Below are 26,769 nucleotides of genomic sequence, written 5' to 3'. Positions count from 1 at the left end.
CTACAGCTCCGATTAGACCCCTAGCCTGGGAACCTCCATATGCCGTGGGAGCGGCCCAAGAAATATCAAAAAGACAAAAAAAAAAAAAAAAAACAGAGCAAAGAGGGAGGCAAGAACGGATGGAGCCTTTTGTAGGACACGGCAAGGCCTCTTTTTTTGAATGAGCCTGGAGACCTTGAAGGATTTGGGGCAAGGAATCTGATGATGTTACTTAAGTTTTAACAGTATGACCATGGCAACAGTGTTGTGAATAGACCACAGGACAATAAGTTTGGAGATAGTGAAGTCAGTTAGCAGTTACTGGGGCAAGAGAGGGTGGTGGTGTGGACTTTGAGGAAACCCAGGGTAATTAAAGTCCATCTGCCTTTGCTAGGACGCATCTTTGTACACCCACTTTCTCTGCCTGGGATGACTTTCTCCCTGCTAGAGCACCTTCCCATATTCCAAGGCTCCGTGCCCATGTCACCTCTTCCCCAGAGTCCCCAGGGAAGGCTATTGCCCCCACAATACCCATATACGCCTCTCTTATAGCATTCATCTGATTGTGTTGCAATTACTGGTTTCCTTTTGCTTCCCTTCTCAACTGAGAGCACCTCAGTTCAGTTCCCAAACACTTGTCTTCAGGGGGAATAAAAAGGTGAATACATAGTTATTCCAATTATACCCTAGTATAGGAGACTGAACAACTACTCCCACCATTACCATGGAGGTTGGCTCATAGCTAGTAAACAAATAAGGAAACAAAGAAAGTTACCAGGGCCAAGCCACTCTGGCTGGAGCTGAGGTCTCCTCTATTGCAATGCTGTTTCAGGAGTCTCAGGGAAGGGTCTTGCCTGCTGCTCCGACAGCCTATGCTGACTATTGCCCAGGGTGGCCCAGAAGGACACTTGGCCATAGATGCTGCAGCCCTGAGAGCTGAGCATCTTGTCAGAGTGAGAGAGGGAGAGCCCTTGGAAGATTCCAGGAAGCAGGGAGTGCAAGGTGATTAAAGGTAGTTGTGGAAGTATTTATTTTTTTTCTTGTAGTACCAGTTGTTGATGCAAAGCTGTCTCCCTAGAGTCTCTTGGTGACATTTGTTGCTTGGCTTTTCAGTCCTTAAACTGAAATGCTGTCCTTTTCACTGAATTGCTCCTCCTTTGCTAATGTTCTGTCTCCCCCAAGTCCCAGGCAGAACATTTGACATTTGTTATTGGTACAAGAGCATCATTTGCTGAGTATGAAGGAAAAAAAAAAAAGTTTCCCCCAAGTGGGGGAAATGAATGATTAGCTCAGATCTCCTCACCCTTTTTCCTCTTTCTTCAGACACAACAGCAATCCACAGTCATGCTGGGCCCTGGCGGGGAGCTGCCTAATCAGTTTTGACATTCTAGCTTTGTGGAGATGAGCTGTTGTAATAAATGTAGATGCTTCAGCAGAGGGCAGAGGCTGATGTGTCGTGGAGTAATAGGATAGGGAGAACTGGGGGCTTCAGTGATGTCCATTCCACATAGGATGATGAGATCTCTAAGGATAGGTCCTGTTCCTCCAATCAATAAACGTTTTGTGAGAACCTCCTGTGTACCAGGCACTGTTCTGGGTCCTGAGAATAATGAACAAAAATAAAAATACCTAGTCTTTACTCTTAGGATGCTTACTGTCTAGTGGGGGTGTCTAACATCAACCCATTATTCACACAGATGGGTGTCCTTCTCCAACTTGATAAGTAATATAAATAAAAGATATATGATTCTCTGAGAGTTCATAATAAAGAGAATTGAATTAGTCAAGGGGGTCAGCAATGTCTTCTGGAGGAATTGCTTCTCAGGTTGCAAACTGGAAAATCAGTCAAATGTGTAATGATGGATGAGAAGAGAGTTCTAGGCAGGGGCAACGGTAGGTACAGAGGCTGTCTTGGAAGAGGGAAACTGGTAGGTACCAGCACCTGAACACAAGCCAGAAAGAGCAAGGGAGGGTCCCTGAGGAAGACAAAGAGGCCAGGCAGGTGGCATGGGAGGACCTCCAGGAGCCTGGATGCCGTATTCCCCCATCTTCCTGCTCTCCACTCCAGAGTGGTCCACCAAGTAGGTCCTCAGTGAGGCATGCGAGCTCTGGAGAGTGATAGCTCATTCACTCAGCCTTCCGACATTCACCCGTGGGACAGCATCTTGGTGCCTAAAAGGAAAGATCATAGGAGGAACAATACACATGTTCCTCCTCCATGAGATCACAGGCTGGTGAGATGTATAGACAAAGAAATACACCCTACCTTACCACACAGTTCTTATCACGTGATGTTTCATTGCCGTGTGGTGGAGTCGACTCAAGGAGGGGTGAGGTGTGGAGGGTGGCGGGGGTTGGGGGGAGACTTGGAAGAGGAGGAGAGATGTTGACATGAGGAATTTAAGCACCCATCCTTTTCCTGTTATTAGCACCACAGTTACTTTCCCACCTCTCTGTCCTCTCCCAGCCCCCAGCCCTTCAGCTTCAGGTGCCATTCGGTGTAAATCTTTCTTGAAGAGTTGTTTCTCCTTGTGGTCATACAGTAACAGGCTACTAAACCTGCCTGTGGGGTGAATTACGAGCCGGTCTCTGGAGCCCCAGCCTCTGTTGCCCACGGAATGAATTGTGGTGCTCCAGGCTGCTGGGCTCTTTATTTATTTATTTGTTTGCTTTAGCATATTTTAATCCGATCATTAAATTGCAATCTGCCACCCAGCCCCATCCCCAACTGTCTTCAGATGGAACAGATTTTTCATAGGTAATGATACCTATAAACTTCAGGGATGTCAGCCACTGGATCAAACTGGGGAAGGGATGGGGCAGGTTTGCAGAGCCGCCACCCATCCTCTGGCCTTGGCTGTTCTGCTCAGCCTGACCTACCTGGGGCAGCTACAGTGCCCACGTTCTTCCCAGCAGCACCTGTGGCTTTTTCTAGCCTGAGAAATAGATGCTGAGAAGGCAAAGGTGAGCCTCTGCACTTTGTCCTCGAATGCATAAGATCATCCCTGCTCCACATTGTGCAAGGCAGTAAAGGTGTCACCCAACCTTGCCTTGATGGCATTGCACAAGGAGATTCTGCACTGATAAATCAAAGGCAAAGAGGATGCCAGACGGTGCCATGGCACCTGTGTTCCCAAGGTCACCTGTCTGATCTAGTGGCACTCTGCACTGGGGGAATTGCCACTCAATGGCAGCAGGGCCACTACCCTGGAGAGAGTGACAGTCACCATGGTTATGGTATTGGCACCACTATTTTGTCTAGCATGTTGTAAGGTATGCTAATGCATTCCTTTGGAGCCTCGCAATAGTTCTGTGACCATGACAGGGTAGGTGTTAGAATTCCCATTGTGAAACTGAGAGGCAGGGACTGTGGCACTAGTGAATTGCTCAAGGTAATACTGTCTCCTAGGAGGCTCTCAACAAGAGTTTGTTGAGTGAATGAACAATCCGGTTTGCACTACCTTAAAGCAGCTTTAAAGTTGCATCTCAGGGTTGGCTTCTGGAACTGCATCTTGAGGAAGGCCTGGGACTAAGGTCCTAGCAACTGAAGCAGATGGTTAAAAAATTCTCTGCCAGTTTCTCTTGGTTAATTCTTCTGCATGCCAGGGGGCTTGATGCTGGAAGGGTTGCTCTGAAGTTGTGGATGTGTAGCAGACAAAGAGAGCATCCACATTACTGTGCTTCTGATGGGCCAGACACAGTTCTAAGGGCTCTGCGTGTGTTCACTTATTTAATTTTCTCAACAAACCTAGGAGGTACTATCACGATATCCACTGCAAATGAAGAAACTGAAGTACAGAGAGGTTGAACAACTTACCTAAAGGTCTAAAACTACAAAGGGAAGAAGCTAGGTCTGGGCTTTTGAGCACTTTGCCATCACTGCCTCTTTATTTTCTTCCAGAACATATGAGCTCCTGCTCTTTGTATCTCATCGTCCCAGTGGTCTCTCTTTAGAGTTCAGGTACAGGTGGCATGAAGGAATCGGTTCTGGCCTAGGTGTAGGACTAGAAGCTTAGAAACAGGAGGAGACAGTAGATAACTGCACATATTTTTGCTGGGTTAAAGAACTCACCTTCTAAACACACTCTCCAGCCCCTGCAGCTTTCCTGCAGCTTCAGGAAATAGTTTCAAGGCACCATTGAAGCTCCCTCAATTCTTTCAGGACAAAGGGCAGTCCAATCTGGAGATAAAATGCAAGACTTTTAGCTTCTAGTCCCAATCCCAGATCACGGCCCTTAAAGACATATATTGTTTTCTTTAACCACATATTTTTTGGCCACGCCCATGGCATGTGGAAGTTCCTGGGCTAGGAATTGAACCCATGCTGCAGCGGCTACCAGAGCCACAGCAGTGACAAGGCTGGATCCTTAAGAGCCACAAGAGATCTCCCTCTTTAACCAATATTTTAAATTTTATAAAAACCAAACGAATGTGTCTATTCATTATTCTGTAACTGGTTTGACAACGGTGATCAAATCGCATCTCAGGGAAGAAGGTGACTTTCTATAACCTGGGGCAAAACAGATGACCCAGCTCATCTAATCACACACTGGGATCTTCCTACTTATACTCATATGACCTGGTGGGCAACCCTGGAGAAGACTGGGTTGGTCCAAGTTCCTTCTATTACCCAGCATGTTGTCTATGACTCCTTCCTATTACCCAGCCAAGCACAAGAAATGTCCCCAGTTGCCAGAACACTCTGTGACAACACAGGTCAGCAAGACATCAAATGTGTCCCTGTGTGCCCAGAAGTCATCTTCGAATGACATTCCCTGTTGATAATCTTACTTATATTATGAGCCACCTATCAAGATATAACCCCAGTCCTGACCTTGTTCTAACCAGAACCATGGACACTAATCCTTACCTGGCTCCCCTCATGAAAAACTCCTGAAAAACTTTAACCATGGGAGCTCCTGTTGTGGCTCAGTGGTAACAAACCCGACTAGTATCCATGAAGATTTGGGTTCAATTCCTGGCTGCCCTCGCTCAGTGGGTTAAGGATCTGTGGCTGTGACTGTGGCATAGGCTGGCAGCTGCAGCTCTAATTCAACCCCTAGCTTGGGAACTTCTGTGTGCCTCAGGTGCAACCCTGACAAGACAAAAGACAAAAAAAAAAAAAACCAACAAACAAACAAAAAAAACTTTAACCATAACCTAGATGCTAGCTTGCAATTGATGACTATGGATTATTTCTTGATTGTTTTACTATTTGTGCCCTTAAGTTCCCTAAGTTAAACAAGATGACTATGCTTTGAAGAATCGTCCCAAGATCAAAGCTAAAAGAAATAAATTGAATTTTTTTTTTGTCTTTTTAGGGCTGCATCCACGGCATATGGAGGTTCCCAGGCTAGGGGTCTAATCAGAGCTACAGCTGCCAGCCTACGCCAGAGCCACAGCAACCCCAGATCCAAGCCACATCTGCTACCCACATTGCTCACGGCAACACTGAATGAGGCCAGGGATGGGACCCACAACCTCATGGTTCCTAGTTGGATTTGTTTCTGTTGCTGCACCAAGACGGGAACTCCAATTAAATTTTAACATAAATAAATTGCATGACTTCTGAGATTCAAAAGGGACCTCAGAAATCCCTTGGCCTATTCTTCCCCTTTCCAAGCTGGACACCACACTCTGCCATCCAATCTGTGGGATCTGATACAAGCAGCTAGTACTGGTTTCAAAAGAGAAAGTTTTAGGAGCTCCCGTGTGGTGCAATGCATCGGCAGTGTCATGGGAGCGCTGGAACCAGGTTTGATCCCCAGCACAGTGATTAAGGATCCAGTGTTGCCACAGTTGCAGCTTAGGTCACAACTGTGGTTTGGATCTGATCCTTGGCCCAGGAACTCCACATGCTGCGGGATGGCCAAAAAAGGAAAATAAAGAGAGAAAGAGAAATTTTTATTAAAAATCAGAATTTCTTTTTTTTTTTTCCTGGTTTACTGAGCTAAGGCTTGTGTTTTTTGTTTGTTTTTTAAATTTTATTGCAGTATAGTGTACTTACAATATTGGAACATCAGAATTTCTGAGAATGCCTCCAGGATGACTAGATTAAAGAGAAGGGTGGAAGCCTCAGGGAAAGAATCCACAGTGAAGATTTAGAAATTTATGAGGCAGCATGGTTCAGACAGAGCATGTACTTGGCACCCGGAAAGCCCTAGGTTTAAATGCTTTGTTCTACAGCTTAGGAGCTAGGAGATCTTGAACAAGTTGTTCAACCTCTCTGAGCCTGTGGAGCCGTTCTCTCCATCTATAAAGCAGGGATCTCGGGGCTGCCAGGATTCATGCCACACGCCACTCAAAGAGCACAGCACATGTGTGACGCACAGTGGATGCTCCATCTTTCAGATACCCACTTGCATTTTCCTGAGGTCCTGCCTTTGGCTTCACCCTCAGGACAGGCTGTGAGATGGGGCTACGCAGACTACCTCTCAGAGACCCGGCAGAAAAAATATGCCCTGTTGGGGTTCAAAGTGCTTCCAGGTGCTGGAAAGAAAGCTACCCATTGTCGTTTGAAAATTCACGCACAGGTGCCCAGGGCAAACGGTGGCCCCAGAGCAGGTGCATCAAGTGTGTAAGGTTGCACATCCCATCTGGAGGGCGGCCTCAAAGCTGTCCTGGTGCCCATCTCCACACACCTTGCCCATTAGCTCTGAGGACTTGGGGAAACATTTTGCAGAAAAGAATAATAAACAACCCCCTGGATCAGCCAGATCCCCGGGAAGGAAGGGAAGGAAGGAGGAGTCGGGCCAGGTTTCAGTCACTGATCACCAACTGCTTCGGTATCCCCCGCGGATTTCTTGTCAATGATTATTCAATCTCAGGCCTGACCTTTCTGTTCTAAATAACACTGCAATATCAGCGCCGCCCAGCCCGCAGCTTTTGCAGGAAATTAACTGTATCTGGCTCTCACAGGAGACCCAAGAAATCCCCTCAGCAACGAAGCCCAGCCTGGTTTACAGAAAAAAAAGACCCGGCATTATCTTCTTCTCATACACGCCTCCTAATACCCGTCTAAATATCACAGGGTTCCCAGCTGTTTAATTCTAATAAATACTCATCTATTCTCAAAACAGACAAATGTTAGGTCTCAGGTGGGCCCCAAGCATTTCGTGCTGGAGGAGGAAGAGAATGTGGAGAGAGAAAGCACAGAGGGTCTGGCAGCCAGCTTTAGGTTTCTGCTTGTGTACCACGGCAGCTTAAGCCACTGGCTGATGGTGTCCGGTGTGGCCAGAGCCGGAGGTGACAACTGAGGGAGGCCACTTTCATAACCAGTATCCACACTGAGCTGTCCTTCCTTCCCTCAGTGTAGCCAAGTGTCAGAGCAGCTCCCCTGGCAGAAAGGGCCATGAGAGCCCCAGGACTGACTGGGGTCTGCTCCCCTGCACACTGACAGTAGGGGGTTGGGGGGAGGCAGCTGGGAGGTGCAGCATGTGCTCCATAGAAACAAATTCAAGCTTTTATTGGAAAATCTTCCTGCTTTGTTTGGACCTGAGTTTAGAGTTACCCTACCCAAAGGAACGCTACGTGGAGGGGAAGGAAAATGGGGACAACCTAGGCTTCATGTGACCTCTGAAACCTAGTTTATTGGCAAGTGACGTGGTCCAAGGGATGGTTAGTCCCCAAGGGAGAAGCAAATGACTCTTTGGTTTGGAAAATGCCTAGAAATGTCTGGATCTGTGTCAATGAGTGTGAAGAAAGTCTCTGTCTTGCATATCTTTGGTGCTTAGAGAACTCACAGTGGTTGGCAGTTAATGAGAGTCTCTCATGGGAGGTCTGGGCTCACATTTGGAGGCCGCTGACAGTCTGTGGGGCTGCCACTTTCCTCCCCCAGGCGATGCTCAATTGGGAGCCAAGTACAGAACATGACCTGATCAAGAGCCAGTCATGATCTTGCAACTCAGATGGCTCTGATGGTGAAGCCTTTCACTATTAGAGGAGCTGCTGAGTTTAACTGTCCAGCATAGCACCGTGCTTCCTCATCCATGTCCGGATAGGCCTCTTATGCGTGCTTGGGACCCTTGCTGGCAGGAGACAAGTGTTCTCCCTGACATTGTCAAATAGGCTTCTGATAGTTTGAATGTTGGTTCTTGGTTCTGATATAGATTGATAATGAGGTTTTAGTTTAACAAAACCTAAATATCACCTCTTTGAAGCCCCACCTCAGTCAGCCCCAGTCAGATGAATTTGATTCATCTGCTGAGTTTCTTTAGATGCATGCTATAGGAGAGTTGATGGGGTGGTCCATGGGGCCTTGACTCCACTAAAAAACCTGAACGTTACCATTCTAAATCTATGGTTAAGGAGTTCCCATCATGGTGCAGTAGAAACAAATCCGACTAGCATCCATGATGTTGCGGGTTCGATCCCTGGCCTCACTCAGTGGGTTAAGGATCTGGCATTGCCATGAGCTGTGGTATATGTCAAAGACTCGGCTTGGATCTGGCATTGCTGTGGCTGTGGCATAGGCTGGCGGCTACAGCTCCGATTCGACCCCCAGCCTGAGGCTCTCCATATGCCACGGGTGCGGCCCTAAAAAGACAAAAGACAAAATAAAGAAATAAATAAATCTGTAGTTAAAACCCCATGAGGTCCATCCGCCACCTTCTGACAAGCAGAAGCCTTGATCAGTCCTATAGGCCCGGAAGAGGTGGGAAAACTTCCCAGATTTGGCTTTGTGTGACTCTAGCAAGTTTCTAGGAAACACTGGCCACTGGCTCCCGTGTCCCCGAATCTCACAATGACACTCCTGGATATTGGCTTCTGTCCCAGTCAGCACTGCCATCACTCATTTAACAAGAATTTACTGAGCACCTTCTATGTGCCATGACCTGTGCTAGGTATCAGGGGTAGATAACCAAATGAAGTAGATTAAAAAAAAACGACCCTTTGAGAGTACACAGTATAATAAAGGAGAGGGACATAGACAAAATAAATAACTAAAATATTGGTGAATGTTAGTGGTAAGTACTAAAGAGAAAAATTAGCGGATGAAGGAGACCGTGAATGTTTGGTGGGGGCAGGCAGCAGAAGCAGATAATTTTAAATGCAATGACTAGGGGAAGTTTCACTAAGAAGATGACATTTGATCAAGACCTAAAGGAGGTGAGGCAGCAAGCCATGTAGATCTGGGGCAAAAGCAATCCAGGCAGATACAGCATGTTCAAAGGTACTGAGGCAGGAGCTTGCCTGGCATTTCAAGGAAGAGCATGGAGGCCTGTGTGGCTGCAGCAGAAAGAGCAAGAGGAACAGCAGTAGGTGACATAACTAAGGAGCCCCTAATCCATTGTCAGGACCATAGCTTTTACTGAGGCAGACAGGAATTCACAGGGTTTAAATAAAGGAGTACTTATTTGGAACTCAGGTAATTTAGGTCCTTGTGTCAATTTTGCCGTTATGTAGCTCTATAACCAAGTAATTTTAATCACCCTTGTCTTAAGATTACTTGGCTTCTAGTGACCTTAGTTTCATCACATTTATTTATTTATTTATTTATTTTTGTCTTTTGTCTTTTTAGGGCTGCACTGGAGGCATATGGAGGTTCCCAGGCTAGGGGTTCCATGAGAATTAAAAATAGTATTCATTGCCAGTTAATTATAGTGAACATGTTGAGAGAGAAAATAAAATAAACTTTTTCTTATGGGAAATTCTCTGACATTGTTCAAAAGAGAAAGTAGAAATTGGCCATAGAACATTGTCTTTTCTTATAAATCATTTATATATTTTTAAGATAAAGAAATTATGGACAAGGACAATTTTTTTTTTTGTCTTTTTGCCTTTCCTTGGGCTGCTCCCGCAGCATATGAAGGTTCCCAGGCTAGGGGTCGAATCGGAGTTGCAGCCACCGGCCTACGCCAGAGCCACAGCAATGACAGATCTGAGCCATGTCTGTGATCCACACTACAGCTCACGGCAACACAAGATCCTTAACCCACTGAGCAAGGCCAGGGATCAAACCCTCAACCTCACAGTTCCTAGTCAGATTCGTTTCTGCTGCACCATGATGGGGACTTCAGTTTCATCACTTTTAAAATGAGGAGTTTGAAATTCTAGCATCTTTTCCACTCTTAACATTTTGAGATTCTAGCTATACAAATTTAAAACTTATCAAAGGAACTGTTCATCATCATTGGAAGGGCATGTTTCCACATCCTTGTGTGTCCAGGATTCCTCTGGATAGATCACGATGAGAGACCAGAGGGCATCAGTTCCCATCTCCTATTTAGTTCAGAGTGTGGAGACCCAGTTCTGGAAAACTCGTCTACATCTCTATAAGGGGTCTTAAACCCCACCCACATCCACACTCCTTTCACCTATGCTTGTCAACCAGATCAAGCTGCTTATCCAAAGCACTCTAGTTTTATTTATTTATTTATTTATTTATATTTTTATTTTTATTTTTTTTGTCTTTTGTTGTTGTTGTTGTTGTTGGTGTTGCTGTTTCTTGGGCCGCTCCCGCGGCATATGGAGGTTCCCAGGCTAGGGGTTGAATCGGAGCTGTAGCCACTGGCCTACGCCAGAGCCACAGCAACGCAGGATCCGAGCCGCGTCTGCAACCTACACCACAGCTCATGGCAACGCCGGATCATTAACCCACTGAGCAAGCGCAGGGACCGAACCTGCAACCTCATGGTTCCTAGTCGGATTCGTTAACCACTGCGCCATGACGGGAACTCCTAGTTTTATTTATTTTTAAATTTTTATTTATTTGTTTGTTTGTTTAGTTTTTGTTTGTATTTTTAGGCATATGGAAGTTCCCAGGCTAAGGCTTGGATAGCAGCTGCAGCCACCGGTCTACACCACAGCCACAGCAATTCGGGATCCAAGCTGCGTCTGCAACCTACACTGCAGCTCATGGCAACACCAGATCCATAACCCACTGAGCAAGGTCAGAGATTGAACCCCACGTCCTCATGGATACTAGTCGGGTTTGTTACCACTGAGCCACAATGGAAACTGCCAGAAAGCAGTTTTATAATGATTGTTCCATCCTATTTAATTGAGCCCCTATAGTATAAGCTGCCTGGGAAAAACTCAATGAAAGACGGGGGAGAAGGATTTAAGACAGACTTTTCCATCCCTGGAGATGTGATGACTATGTCAGACAAAAATAGTCTAGTCTAAAACCAGACGAAATGTACTCAGAGGATCCAGTTAGGTGACAGTACAAAAGGGTAAACAGTAGGTGTCTAATGATAGGTTACATAGTGGATGCTGCAGAGTTCAGGAGAGCAGGTGTTCTCAGCAGGCAGAGGGCTTAGGGGGACCTCTGAAGGGTATAGAGGGAGAGCCAGGTCTTGAAAGCCAGGTAGATTTTGATGGGTGGATATTACTGCCTCCAATTTATTGGCTCAATAAAGCAGGCATTACATGGTGGGTAAATAAATGTCAAACAGGTTGGCAGTTTAATGTTGGTATACTCACAGGCCCAGGCAGTCAATGATTTGGGTTTTCACGAACTGATCAAAAAGATATTCCTAGAGATTTCATGCCATCTTTTTCAGGACCTTCTAATGGAGCTACCTCATCATAGACAGATGGGATGGATCTTAGAGAACAGGCCAGTTTTGGAGATTAGCAATATCTAGAGCTTTACTGGGACTCTCCAGATAGCTGCTCTTTGGTTGGCCAAATCTGCATCTCCCTGGAATCCTTGGTGGATCTGTGACAGAGCTTCCATTCAAAGAGTGGCCAAGTCCTCAAATCACAGAGTCAGAAGGAACGCCTTCCCAGGAAGAATGGATCACTCTCTTTCCTGCTGCCCCACTGTACACCATCCTCTATTGTAGCACAGATACAGGACTTTCTACACTTGCTTGTTTGAAAGAAGACACCACACTCAAGGTTTCCCTTTATAAGATAGAGACAATATCCTATTCATCTTTGTGTCCTCAGTACCCAGCCTAGTATTATACAGTGGATGTCCAGTAAATACCAAAAGCAACAAGGCACCAGCTCAGTTCATCTGAGTCTTTAGGGGGTAGAGTTTCAGGTTCCATAAAAGATCTGAAGGATGGTCATGAACCTTCTCCCCAGAGAAAAATGAACTTGTGCACACACTTACTGGATTTTGCCAATGACTTCTGGGGGCACATGGCTACAGGTTGAGCCCTGCTCCAGGGGGTGTATTAATCACTTAATGATGTTCCCTCACAGGCGATCCTGCAGCTTCAGCCTGGATGCTTCCAGTGATGGGGAGTTCGCTCCCTCCCTGTTTGTGGATAGTGTCCATGGTTAGAGGCATCTTCTTTATATTTTATAGCAACCTTCCTTTCTGTAATCCCACCTTTATCTTAATTCTCCGCTGTGCAACTTTAAACAGGGAAGGAGGAGTTCCCATTGTGGTGCAGTAGAAACTAACCGGACATATTATCCATCAGGATGTGGGTTTGATTCCTGGCCTCGATCAGTGGGTTGGGGATCTGGCATTGCCATGAGCTGTGGTGTAGGTTGCAATCTCGGCTCTCATCATCCTGCATTGCTGTGGCTATGGTGTAAGCTGGAACCTGCAGCTCCGATCCAACCCCTAGCCTGGGAACTTCCATGTTGCACAGGTGTGGCCTTAAAATGCAAAAAAAAAAAAAAATCTAAATAATAAAAAATGAAGGAGCTTGGAATTTATATCACAACATTCTAATTCATCATCCTGTATATAAGTGTGTTTTGTTGTTGTTGTTGTTGTTGTTTTGCCATACCTACAGCACATGGAAGCCCTTGGCTAGGGATCAAACTTGTACCACAGCAGTGACAACACCAGATCCTTAACCCACTGCACCACAAGGGAACTCTTTTCTAATGTTTGTGGACACTTGTCCTGACCTCCCTGGTCCTCCCTGGCCTCCACTATTCTCTGCTCTAATGGAGTTTATGTCTCCTCACTCTCCTGATTCTGTGTCTTTGGAAAAAGCCCAGCTCATCACCACTCCTATTATAGTACCCTAGAGGGGCAATGGAGACAGGCATTATTTCTCCCTTTGTTCCAGACAATGAGCTTGCCTTTATGTTGCTTAAGACTGTGTTTGCTTTTTGGCAGCCACTTCACCCCACTGACCCATTAATGAGCAAAGAGTCAGGTAATGCCCCAAGTCTTTCCCAGGTGTGCAGTTGATAAGCCCTGTCTCCCCACTGGCTGTGTGTGCAGCTTGCTGTTCAGCCCTAATTGCAGTACCTTTACATTTATCCTTGTTAAATGCCATCCTATTAGATTTGGTCTTTGAGTCCTGCCTGGTGAGACCTTTCTGGATCCTGATTTTGTCACCCAACGTATTAGCTCATTACTCTCAGACAATGTATTTAATGTGCAACAGAGAGCTATTGTTTTTGGAGCATCTCTCTGACAGATACTGTGCTTTACACAGCACATTATTGCATTCTACCTTCACCAGCTCCACAAAGTGTGTGCTGTCCCCATTTTATAGTGAAGCACACTGTGACTCAGAAAGGTTAAGTACCTTGTCCAGGGATACACAGCCAGTATGTTATAGAGTCAGAATTTGAACCCAGCTCTGCCTGACGCTGAAAGCCACATGTATTGCCACTGCCCTTGGCTGCTTTCATCCAAGCCACTAATATTTTGCACAGGACAGGATGGGCCAAGGGCCTTGTAGAAAAACACTAGAGGTGTTCCCCTGGTGGTGCATTGGTAATGAACCCAACCAGTATCCATGAGGATGCAAGCTTGATCCTTGGCCTTGCTCAGTGGGTTAAGGATCCAGCGTTGTTATGAGCTGTGGTGTAAGTTGCAGACATGGCTTGGCTCCTGCATTGCTGTAGCTGTGATGTAGGCCAGCAGCTACAGCTCCGATTTGGCCTCTAGCCTGGGAACTTCCCTATGTCGAGGGTGCGGCCCTAAAAAGACAAAAAGAAAGAGAAAAAGAAAAAGAAAAATCCTAGAGAGCAGTTTTGGCTAAGCGCAGCTTCATGGATCATGATTCATTCCCGTGATCGGCATGTTACTTTCTCAACGGTACCCACTTATCCTGAGGAATAACAAGCAGGATTTTTTTGCACTGTTTTGAAGAAACACAACCTAGAAATTCTGTGCTGTGCCATGAGCCCCCTTACCAAATAGTAAATGATGTAAAAATGGGATGACTTCTTTTTGGTAGTTTCATGCTGGCCTCTGTGAGCCCCAGATTCCTGTTCTGAAATGGTTGTTGAAAGAATTGAGCCTCAACTCTTGACCAGGAATATTGATGCGTTTTCTTAGTTGGAAGTTTAGGGCATACACCTTCTTTCACCAGGCCTCTAAGAGCTGCAGTGACATATGTCTCAAATATCCCACATACCCATGCTAATTAATTACAGATCAATCGTCCATGAATTTATACAAAACTTTGTTGAATATGCTTTTAGATTTTAGCCAGTATGACCTCTTAAACTATTGACTACCATTTGCACATGTGACTCTCAGTGACAACTTCCTTTGGGGACTTACAATGACAGCTTTTATTTTATTTTTTTATGTTTTTGTCTTTTTAGGGCTGAACCCGTGGCATATGAAGGTTCCCAGGCTAGGGGTTGAATCAGAGCTGTAGCTGCCGGCCTATACCACAGCCATAGCATTGTCAGATCCGAGCCGTGTCTGCAACATATACCACAGCTCACGGCAATGCCGGATCCTTAACCCACTGAGCGAGGACAGGGATCAAACCTGCGTCTTCAGGGATGCTACTCAGATTTGTTTCTGCTGAGCCACAATGGGAACTCTGTCAATGGCAGCTTTTAAAAAATCATTATGGAAATAAATAAATTTGTGTTGGCTTTTAATTTCAAAAACCCTAATTAAGTTTCTTAACAGCTTCTTTGGTGGCAGGTACCTTTGACCTGAGGAGTCCAAGGAAAAGAAGGAGACCAAATTCCTTACAAAGACTGCTTAGCAAACAACAGTAAAAAAGAAAAAAAGAAAGAGAGGAAAAAAAAAAACCCAGAAAAATAGAGACATGAAGGAAGTAGGCATATACCTTTTGTTCTGATTCTTGGCTTGAAAACCCAAACCTCCATAGGTGACAAGTCTGAGTAGCTGAACAGGGGGGCTGAATCCTCCAGAATTCTGAGGTGTGCACTGTCCAAGGAGCCATTACCTTTGGGGTGGTTAATTTAAGCTTGTCGTCACCTTATAGTTTGTTTTAAGAACTGTAGGGACCATCAGACTCAGGAATTGGACCTTTTCAGAGTACAGTGCTGTCTCCCTATATGTCAGTGAGAATTTTCTATTATCTCCTGGTGTGAGATCTTCTGTCTTGACCATTATTTTATGCATATATATATATCAGATCACCTATAGTATGATATTATTTACTTAATTACATGCATTTTTGTGTTATATGTGACATAATGCTTTTACACATACACATAAATTCTTACTGTATAATTTTCATACACATCAATGCACACTCATATCATCTTTCTACTGCACATTTTAACAGAAGTGGAATCATTACAGGGATGTTATAGACAGGAAAATGGGGGCCTCTGGAGCTTGTTCAAGACCCTCTTCCATCACAAAAGCCTCTTGTTTGAAGGCTAAAGACAGAGAATTGATACTGAATCCCATCCCATATAGAGTCACAGGTATCACAGAATGGAAGACATAGAAAGACCTTTGAAAGAATCAAAGCCAGTCATCCTAATACTTTGCAATGAGATCCTGCTGTATAGCACAGGGAACTATATCTAGTCACTTGTGAGGGAACAGGTTGGAGGATAATGTGAGAAAAAGAATGTGTATATATATATATATATATATATGTATGTATGTATATGACTGGGTCACTTTGCTGTACAGCAGTAATTGACAGAACATTGCAAATCAGCTATAATAGAAAAAATAAAAATCTTACCAAAAAAATGTATGGGACAAAAAGTTGCAGCCCAGAGATACCTGCCTAAAATGAAGTGGCTTATTGTCAGAGTATACACTCTAGGTTCCTATTGGCTGGCTTGGTTCTCTGGGAAGCAGATGCTCAGGTGAGTAAGGACTGAAAAAGGCTTATTGGAGAGTTACATCTGTGAAGGAAAAGGGGAAAAGAAGCATGACCGGGTAAAGAAGGCATCAAATAGCGATGCACACCTGGAAAAGGAGAGCTCCAGAACAAAGTCTGCCTTTTATTTTTTTATTATTTTTATGCAATGAATTTTATTACATTTATAGTTGTACAATATTCATCACAACCCAATTTCATAGCATTTCCATCCCAAACCCCCAGCCCATCCCCCCACTCCCACCCTGTCTCCTTTGGAAGGCTTAAGTTTTTCAGCGTCTCTGAGTCACTTTCTGTTCTGCAAATAGGTTCACTGAGTCTTTTTTTAGATTCCACATGTGAGTGCTAGTGTATGACATTGGTGTCTTACGATCCGACTAACCTCACTAAGCATGATAATTTCTTGGTCCATCCATGTTGCTGCAAATACCATTATTTCTTTCCTTTAATGGCTGAGTAATATTCCATTGTGTATATGTGCCACATCTCCCTTATCCACTCTTCCGTGGGTGGACATTTAGGTTGTTTCCATGTCTTGGCTATTGTAAATTAACATTGGAGTACATGTATCTTTTGCAGACATGGTTTTCTCCAGATAGATGCCCAAGAGCGGGCTTGCTGGATCAAATGGTAATTCTATTTTTAGCTTCGTGAGGAATCTCCATACTGTTTTCCACAGTGGTTGCACCAATTTACATTCCCACCAACAATGTAATAAATTTCCCTTTTCTCCACACCGTCTCCAGCATTTATTGTTTGTAGACTTTTTGATGATGGCCATTCTGGCTGGTTCAAGGTGGTACCAAGGCTGCCTTTTAAAAGAGTTCCATGTTGGCAGAAATGACTAACCCCTATACCAAGACCATGCTCAGTCACTATGGTGGACCCTGAAGTTTCTACCAGCCAGAAACCTCCAGCTAACGCACTGCTCAGAGCTGGGCAGTGAGCCCTTCCTTGAAGGGAGCTGTGAGTGGTGGCTATCCATGTCTAACACACTCCTGGGAGCTATTCTTGGAGGTTCCATATCAGTTCTGGAGAGCTATGTCAAGTAAGAGGATTATCTCAGTAGATACATTACAAATGGCAAAAAGAAAAAACCTATAACTGTATATACCAAGTGGTTTTCATTAAAATATTTCACAACCAGCACTTGGGCAAGCTATTGGAGATGGCCGAAGGTGTCTCCAGAGTGGAGGTCAGTGCCCTCAAGACAACCCCTTGGATTTTCCATTAGTGTGTAGTTAGATGAAGTAATAAATAAATTATTATTAAGCACTTTGCAAGTTCAGTGTTTTGTAAATGCTAAATAATCATAATAACAGAGTAGTATGCTGGTCTTGATAAACGGGTCGGGCTTCCATGTCATTTAAAATGGATGGTGCAGCAACGTTAGTGAAGATGAACGAGATCCTCGTCCGTTGAGCTCAGTCACTGCGTGGAGGCTCAGACTTCCACCTGCGCTGCCCTCGCCGTGGAGGCTCAGACTTCCACCTGCGCTGCCCTCGCCCTGGACTCCGAGGGACAATAAGCAGAGGCAAGGGATTCTGAGCGGCTTTAAGGGGTAGTAAAAAGGCTCCCACGCAGGGAAACAGAAAGTAGATGGAGGTGAGGGTGTAGGGATTTGCATTTCTGAGACGTCAGAGCTCCTCTCTAAGGGCGATGGGGCAAAGGATGAACATTTATCAAGCGCCTCCCGTGACCCAGACGCTGTGTGCAGGGCTGTGTGCTTATTATCTCATTTATCCTCCAGACCAGCACGTTAAGGTAACAGAGGAGTGGATGAAAGCAGAATGTGTGACTATTTTCTGCAGAAAAGCAGAAAGCCTGGCCCCAGCCGTGTCATGGGTGTTGTTGTTTTGCTTTCTGCATTCTGGGCAGGGGACTTGGGGACGGGGAGGGGTCGGGAGGAAATGAGACAAAGCGTGACCCAGTGACCGATCACAGCCCTCTGATGCTCAGACCTTTCAGGACACGTATTTGTGGGATGACGGCCACTTCCTCCTTTGGGGTACACACAGAATAACCATTCCTCCTGCCCCCGCGGTGGACTTGACCCCGCCCCCCCCCCCGCGCCCCGCCCCTCAGCAAAGTCCCAGGAAGCCCCACTCAGACTTTCCACCCATCTTCCTAACATTCAGCAGATAATCTTCAGGGGTTACCAGGAGCCAGACACCACTGAGGGCCCACGCTGGCTCGGCCCCTCATTTAACTGTCCCATCTCTAGGTTCTCACCTTCAGTGAGAACACGAAGATTTTGCTAAGTAACTTGCCAAGTCATCAGCTCCTAGTTCAAGGAGGAGGAAGTGAGAACCAGGTTGGTCAGCAAAGCCTGGGCTTTTAACTACACGGAATCTTGTGACACACCTGTGACCTCAGAGGTCCTGATGCTCCAGAATTTGTTGCTTTTTTGCCCAGCTCTGTCCTGAATAATGGTTAATTACCCTTTGGTTAACTGTCAGATTTTGAGGGTATAAAAGTAGCTCCTATTTTGTTAACAGCTTTATTGAGCATAATTGGCATACAATAAACTACACATATTTGAAGCACACAACGTGGTTAGTTTTGACATACATATGCACCGATGATGGACTTGCCACAATCAAGACAATAAACATATCCATCACCTCCAAAAGATTTTTTTGCAATCCATCCCTCCCACCCCTCCTCACCTAATACCCTCCCCAAGCAACCGCTGATCTGTTCTCTGTCACTGTAATTAGCTGGCGTTTTCTAGAGTTTTATATAAATGGAGTCATGTAGTATACACTTTTTTTGTTGGTCTGGCTTCTCTCACGTGGCATAGTTATTTTGTGATTCATCCAAGTGTTTCCTTTTTCTTTGTTTTAATTACAGAGATATAAGGACTTTGAATAATTATATGTATTTTATTTAATTTTAGCTTTGGGCCCAATCAAGAGTTCAGATTCTTGTTCTGTCACTTACTATTTGTGTACTAAGTGGTAAATTTCTTAACCTCTCCAAGGATTACTTTTCTCATCCATGGAATGGATGTAATAAAAAGCTTCTTATAGTATTGTTGTGAAGATTAGATGAGGTAATATAGGGAAACTGAATAGTACAGAATCTGTGCATGGTAAGCACTTAATTTTGCAGTTTTTTAAAATATAAATTTTAAATGATAAAAACATTTTTTAAATCAAAAGCCCTTTGAGGAGTTCCCGTTGTGGTGCAGTGGTTAACGAACCTGACTAGGAACCATGAGGTTTCTGGTTCGATCCCTGGCCTCGCTCAGTGGGTTAAGGATCTGGTGTTGCCGTGAGATGTGGTGTGGGTTGCAGATGTGGCTCGGATCCCGCATTGCTGTGGCTCTGGTGTAGGCCGGTGGCGACAGCTCCAATTAGACCCCTAGCCTGGGAACCTCCATATGCCGTGGGTGTGGCCCTAGAAAAGGCAAAAAAAAAAAAAATAATAAGCCCTTTGATGTCCTTCAGTCCTCACTATAAAGTAATAATAGCTGGCATATACTGTGCCAAGGAGAACACTAAATGTGACATATGAATTAGCTCTTTTAATTTTCACTACCTAGAAGCCTAGAAAGTATGTGGAAATATTGTTACCCCCAGTTAGAGATGAGGAAACTGAGATAGAGTTATGATAACTGCCCATTCTCACAGTTAGCTGGTGATGGGTCAGAATTTGAACCGAGGCTATCTGGCTCAAGAATCTTCTTCTTCTTTTTTTTTTTTTTTTAAGGCCACACCCATGGCATATGCAAGTTCCCAGGACAGCGGTCGAATCAGAGCTGCAGCTGCCGGCCTACAGCACAGCCACAGCCACACCAGATCTGAGCTGCATCTGCAACTTATGCCCCAGTTCAGAGCAACATTGGATCCTTAACCCACTGAGTGAGGCCAGGGATCAAACATCATGGATACTAGCAAGGTTCTTAACCTGCTGAGCCACAATGGGAACTCCACAAGACCCCCCAAACACACCTTTTTTTTTTTTTTTTGACTTGGCTACCTTTCTGTACACCATGACATGTGCTCTGGGTGTGGTCCTTCACTGGCAGGGGTGGGCCTCACTGGAAGGATGGTGGGCAGAGATGCAGGTGGGCTGGAAAGTTCTGTGAAATAAATCTGACATCAACATTAGTTTCTTTCTGAACCTCTTTTGTCAAGGACGGAGAAGGTTAAGATACTGAACTGAAAAGAAGGCTTATATTTTACAATATTTCGTTGTGTGTTGACCTCCTCATTCTTTAAACTATGCCTACGTATCTCCTTATACTCCTATTTCTCTATCACTCAGTCGACAAACACATGTGGACCTTCCATGCGTAGGCACATGTCCAGGGCTAGAGGCACAGAGAGGAATGGTGTTTGGTTCTGGCCCTTAAGAAACAGAGAGTGCACACACTCATGGTAGCGTGCTAGTTACCAGATGTTTTCCATTGGCATAGTCCTTTATGCATGTCAAAGAAATCTCATCTTCGTTATAGTAAAAGGCGAAAGATTTATAGGATCTGAAGAGAAACCAGAGTATTCATCTTCGTTATAGTATTGGAGTTCCATGGCATGTTTGTGAACGAAGTAGGGCAGTAATTATTCTTTGTATTTTGTGTATGGTATTATAGTGTATATTATGCATATATCCTGCATATCATTATGCATCAGTGGCTGAGACGCAGAAGTAAAGTGACTTGCGGAAGGTCAGTCAGTGGCTGAGATCCAGATCTTTTGGCCAAGTGTTCTTTCTGCTAGGGGGAATGTTTTTTCTCCAGCACTCTCATCCTGGGCACCTCGCCTTTGCAATTTCCTGGTTGTCTATTTTATCTCTTTTGGCCGACAAGTTTGACAGGCCCTTGGGGAATACTGACTCAAGCATAACTTGCCTTTGGTCAAGTGCTAAATCCCACAGGTGTAGGACAGACTTTGGAGGAGCCACCATCCCTCTCACAGTCCCCTCAAACCCCCACTGTTTGTCTGGACGGAAGGATGCTTATCAGTTCTGTACTATCAGGGAGCAGCTAGCAAAACCAAATTAGCTCCAACTGGCTGCCGTTCAGGTCGGCTAATTAAATTAGCTATTGTTGCATTACTGATAAGGACAGTTTGGGAAAGGAAAAAAGCCACTCATCCCAGCAGCCGTAAGGCTAATGCCAAGAAAATGTGTTAATGGGAGCACTCTGAAAGGAAACCCCTCTGTCTAGCAGCGGTACCTAGGGGTCTTTGGTGAACTGTTCTAGCCATCTGCTCCTATCTCAATGCTCTCAGCCCTCTCTGGCTCTGATCCTTGTGAGTACTGCAGCTCTCCAGCTTTTTGGTGCCCAGCTGGAACCAGGGCAGCCTTTCTTTTTCCTACCATGCATTCATCCTCCTGGGAGTCTGGAGCAAAACGGGAATTTTCCTAGGAGGAAATAGTTCACGCTTGTGTGCTGAAATCCCCATTACAGAGAAACCAGTTGATATTTGCAAGAACCCCAAAGAAGAAAGAAGGAAAGAAAGAAAGATTGAAAGAAAGGAAGAGAGAGAGGAAGGAAGGAAAGAAGGAAGGAAGGAAAAAGAAAAAAAAGAAGGGAGGGAGGGGGAGAAGAGGAAGAAAACTGCTAGAAACATTCTAAAATGATCTGTTTTTTAACTTCCCAGCATCTGCCCCTTTGCTTGCCAACAACCTCTCTGCCACTATGGGCAGCCTTGTGGAGGCTGAGAATAATTTGGCTATTATCTTTGGTTGAGATTTGCACACATGGACTTACCCTCCACCAAGTGGGCTCTGTCCTAGGACTCTGGGTCTTGAATAGAGAACTACAAGAGAAAGGGTTTGGAGCTTACTGGCATTGGCAATAGCACTCCAATGAGATATTTCCCTCCACCATCAGCCTCCACTCATCAACCTGTCCTAGTTCCATCTTTTTTCTAAGATGAATTACCCAGGCTTCCTGAAGTTTTGGAACCCAACTGATACCTTTCTGGTTCGTTCCTTTTCTGCATAAATTAACTAGTCTGTTTCATGCCATCCAAATGGTTTAAAGGTTGTTTAGTCCAACCCCTTTCTTTGACAAGGAAGGCTGAGGATATTAAGGGATTTTCTCAAAATCACGCAGAAAACAAAGAGCAGATCAAGCCTAGAGCTTAAGCCCCTGACTCCATGAGATTCTGCTGCCTGAATATTGTGCTTGCTCTGCACCTCCTGGCAAAGCTCCAGAGTTCCCCTAGATCAAAAGGGATGACTCCCTTTTCTTTTGATTTAATAGACTTTGTTTAAGTTTTTTTTTTTTTTAATGCTTTTTGGGGCCACACCCCAGCATACAGAAGATCCCAGGCTAGGGGTTGAATCATAGCTACAGCTGCCGCCTACACCATCGCCACAGCAACGCAGGATCCAAGCCATGTCTTTGACTTATACCACAGCTCATGGCAACACCAGATCCTTAACCCACTGAGCGAGGTTGGGAATCGAACTCACATCCTCATGGATACTAGTCGGGTTTGTTACTGCCGAGCCACAATGGGAACTCATTTCAGATTTTAAAATCATGGGATAATATCTTCCTATAAGAAAACAAGTGAAATGGAAACCTATTATTGAAATTGTCCATGTATAAGTTCTTACATGTGCAATGTCTGTCTCTCACTATAAAAAAAGAAAACGTCATAGTTCAAGTTTACTCTTAAGCTCTAAGGACCAAGGGCTAGAGTACTTTGTGCTAAACTAATGAATATTATAATTGAGAAAGCCAGCAATATTGAGAGGAACTGCTCTACTGTCTTTGTAGAGCAGCTGTAATTCTAGTTGGAAAAATATAATACAGGCCACGTCCTGCTCTGATATGATACATACTTACTTTCAATTTAAAAGTGTATTCTCTAAGCCTCAGTTTCCTTATCTGCAGTCAGGAAACTTTGACTCTTTTCCCCTTAAGCTCCAGGATTCTAAGAAACTTGGGGAACTAGAAAAGCTAGTGAAATAATTGAGAAATTTAAAAATTTAGTAAATTGGGCATCATTTACTGAAATCATTGAAAGAAAAATCTTCCAACCTTTTCAGCTAAAAATACAAGGAAAAGCCTTGCTACCTAAGCTGTTCTAAGAGACTTTAGTCTGAAAAAATCAAGTTCTATATCATTGCTCATTTTGAGGCATACTAGAGGAAATCGAGGCCATTGCTGCTGGAGTATGGGGTGCTGATTCCATGAGAACCACTTCCACCTACGATATGTCATTGAGAAGATGTTATTACTGCTTCTGACCCAGAAGAAATCTGTCTTCCAAAAGTGTCAGATTTAATCAATTGTCCTATTGGGAATTTGATAGAAAGAAGTATCCTAGCCCTGGGCAAATGGGTATTTTCCTAACAGCCACTAAAGTAAATATAATTACTACTTTCTATCTTACTTTTATATTATTAGAAGATAATATAAAGTCATTATAAAATATGTAAAATTGCGGACATTTCTTCATAACTTTCTCAGTCTAACACAATATTTGTTTGCCATTATTCTTTTATAAGAGAATATATAAATGTATGATAATGTTTTGGCACTGTATTATAGATCTGATTTATTTCTGAAAGTTTGTCAAGCTGAACCTGGCCAAGTCTAGAAATTAGAATTACTGGTTCTTTGCCCAAATTTGCTACACTTTTTCTTTCTTTGTTCTTGATCTCCCAGCCACAAAACGGGAACCTTGACACTCTTCCCTCTACTCTGTAGTGACTGGGGTAAAGCATCACAACTGCAAGGTTATTTATTTGTTTATCTTTTCAGGGCTACATCCCCTGCACATGGAAGTTCCCAGGCTAGGGGTGGAATCGGAGCTGCAGCTGCCGGCATATGCCATAGCCACAGCAACTCAGGATCTGAGTCTTTGACCCACACCACAGCTCATGGCAATGCCAGATTCTTAACCCAGTGATAGAGGCCAGGGATTGAATCTGCATTTTCATGGATACTAGTCGGGTTCGTTTCTGCTGAGCTGCAACAGGAGCTCCCTGTGAGGTCTTTTTAGTTCTTCGGAGACAAGTACAAATTAATGTTAGATACATCAATACATTTTGAAAAACTATTTTTTCCTCTAAAAAGTCTGTATTGGAGTTCCCATTGTGGCTCAGCGGAAATGAATCTTACTAGTATCCATGAGGACACAGGTTCGATCCCTGGCCTTGCTCAGTGGGTTAAGGATCAGGCATTGCCATGAGCTGTGATGTAGGTTGCAGACACGGCTTGGATCCAGCACAGCTGTGGCTGTGGTGTAGGTGGCAGCTACGGCTCTGATTCAGCCCCTAGCCTGGGAACCTCCATATGCCGCGGTGCAGCCCTAAAAAGAGAAAAAAAAAATCTGTATTGAGGCTGGGTTCTATGTGTGATTCACTACAAGAAACAACAGTTCTGTAATGCTCATTCCTCTCAATTTTCATTGACCCTTTATAATAGGGTCAGAGAAACTGTCCTTTATCTATCCTTTTGAAATGGAGGCAGAAAAATGAGGTGCAGAGGAAAAGTTTAGACTCAGTTAAAAGCATGCAGATGTAAGTCCTGGGTTTGCAATTTATCAGCTGTATAATTCAAGTCATTAAATATTATGGGGATCAATTGCTTCATCTGTACAACATAGGCATCAATTACTGTTTCACAGTTGCTATGAGACTGCAACAAACTAATGCAGGGGAAAGCATTACACAGATGATTCACTTCTTCTTTCTTAAAAAAAGAACATATAAATAGGTCACTCCATTGAACTCTTCCTAGTATTTACCATAGGGAATGTTTTCTCCACATTATATGAATGAAAAAGTAACTTCAGTTTTTGATGGCTGATGAGCCATTTCCTGAATCATCTAGGGTCTGGGCCTTTTCCTTCTCCTCCTATTTTCAGCTGGTTAGCTGCTTATTGAGATCTTGCCAGAGGGTGGGCAAAAGAAATAAAAACTGAAATCGGTCAATTTGACTCTTTGATAGCAGCCCCGATGAAAGATTTGTGGGCAGAGGCTGTTAAAGTTGTGAGTTAAACTGGAATTCTGCTTCTTACCAGGAAATTGCAAGAACCTACTGATGGTTTGGATGCATCCTGATGATGGCAACTCCTCCTCTTCTCTTGACTGAAGAAAAGTCTTCCTCTACCTGAAAAGTGGTCTAGCTTCCAGAATGACACATACTGACTTTTGAAGGAATAAGAGGATACCTCCTGGCCAGTTATGTCGTCAGTGGTGAGCAGTAGGCTGGCAGATGTTGCAACAAGATGATTGTTGCATCAACAGAATCCCAAAGCAATAATTACTCTTCTTTCTTTTCCCCACTAATCCAGCAATCAAAGAATCACTTGTAAGCATTCACTCAGTGCCACCATATACTCTAAAACATGGTGAGTTCCTAGCTATAGAAGACAATTTCTCAACCCTCAGTGCAGTTATAATACACTAAGAAAGCAAGAGTTGTGCATGTGAAAATACAACTAACCACATAGGGGAGAAGACAATGAACACATTTAGTGCATCTCCCATATTCCAGTCACTGTGCAAGGTGCTGTACATATATTTTATCTAATCCCCACCACATCCCTGAGACACATTCCTATCCTCGTTCTACGGATGATGATAATGGGAATCAGAGCTGTTTAAGGACTTGCCCAAGATCACACAGTGAGACAAGTGTGGAGCCTGTTTTCAAGTTGGAAGGATCTAACTTTACAGTCTATGCTTTGTTATCTACTGCCAATGCGAGAAATCGGAGCTTGAGACATCATTTATGCTGTTGGGTCAAGACAACTCTTTAAAATAACTCTCAGTAAAATACATTGATAAAGTTTTACTGAGTCCATTCATTGGTTTGGGAGAAATTTCTAGCCTGAGAATAAATACCTGAATTCTGGAGGTAGGGATGGTGGGGTGAAAATGATGGCACTCTGATCTCAGTTCCACCATCACCTACGTGTATCCATCTAAGAAAGTTGCTTCCCTCTTGCAAGCTTTTGTGTCATTAGGAGCATTTCTAGTTTGTCTAGGGTGACTTACACTCAGTCACTAGGCAGGTGTATAACATACCAGCTCTAACGTCAGGTAGACTTGAGTTTTAATGCTGGCTCCACCCTCGAGCAGTGGCTGTTGGGCAAGTCTTTTAACTATCTGTAAAATGGAGATAATGATACCTACCTCAGGGTCTTTGCCCTTATTGTTCGTTTTCCTTGGAACGGTCTTCCCCAGTTACCCACAAAATTACTCTATTACCTCCTCCAGGGCTTCACTCAACTTACTTTTTAAAGAGACTTTGCTTGAACATGATCTCTAAATTGCAAACTGTCTGGCATTTCCCAACTTCTTTCCTAATTTTATTATACTCCTTAACACTCAACACCTAACATACTATATATAGCACTTAATTATCTTATTTATTGCCTGTTTCCCACCTCTAGAATGTAAGCTCTATAAGGGCAGGGTTTTTTGTATTCTTTACTGCTGTATCTCCAGTTTCTAGAATGATTTAGGTGCTTAATAAATATTTGTTGCATAAATTACTGGTCGTTGTGACAATAATGTGAGTAAAGTGCTTTGCACAGGGCTTGGCCCATAGTAAACACTCCATTCATGTTATTGTTTATTATTATAATTTTACTCATATGTTATCATATCTCAGAGGGGCACATGGGTTCTCTCCCCTCCAGATAACCTAGGATGGGCATTCCTATCTTCTTGGTGAATGTGAAGGTCAGACTCTATTGAAACTAGTCTAGAAGCAGGAGGAATTAGTCATTTTGAGGGAAATAAGGGAAAGGATTTGCATGGTAGCTACTTTCAACTACCTAAAGTTGTGGTCACATGGATAGAAATTTCAGGAAGCCTATTTCTG

General features: G+C 44.0%; 1 protein-coding gene across 2 annotated transcripts in view; it reads left to right on the top strand.

Moving 5' to 3' along the window:
* The window catches only part of PBX1 (PBX homeobox 1), a 348,477-nt gene extending 321,978 nt beyond the window's left edge, over positions 1–26,499 (top strand). For both annotated transcript variants that reach the window (XM_047784036.1, XM_047784034.1), the window contains one exon: positions 24,959–26,499. Coding sequence is in view for 1 of the 2 variants with exons in the window: in XM_047784034.1 (XP_047639990.1) it covers positions 24,959–24,979 (21 nt within the window). In the remaining variant the exon portion in view is untranslated. The remainder of the gene's footprint in view (positions 1–24,958) is intronic.
* The last annotated feature ends 270 nt before the right edge of the window (positions 26,500–26,769 follow it).

The sequence above is a fragment of the Phacochoerus africanus genome, chromosome 6 (genome assembly GCF_016906955.1).
Source record: "Phacochoerus africanus isolate WHEZ1 chromosome 6, ROS_Pafr_v1, whole genome shotgun sequence".
Taxonomy (NCBI): Eukaryota; Metazoa; Chordata; class Mammalia; order Artiodactyla; family Suidae; genus Phacochoerus; species Phacochoerus africanus.
Note: the sequence above shows the minus strand (reverse complement) of the source record. Positions and strands in the feature narration are given on the sequence as shown.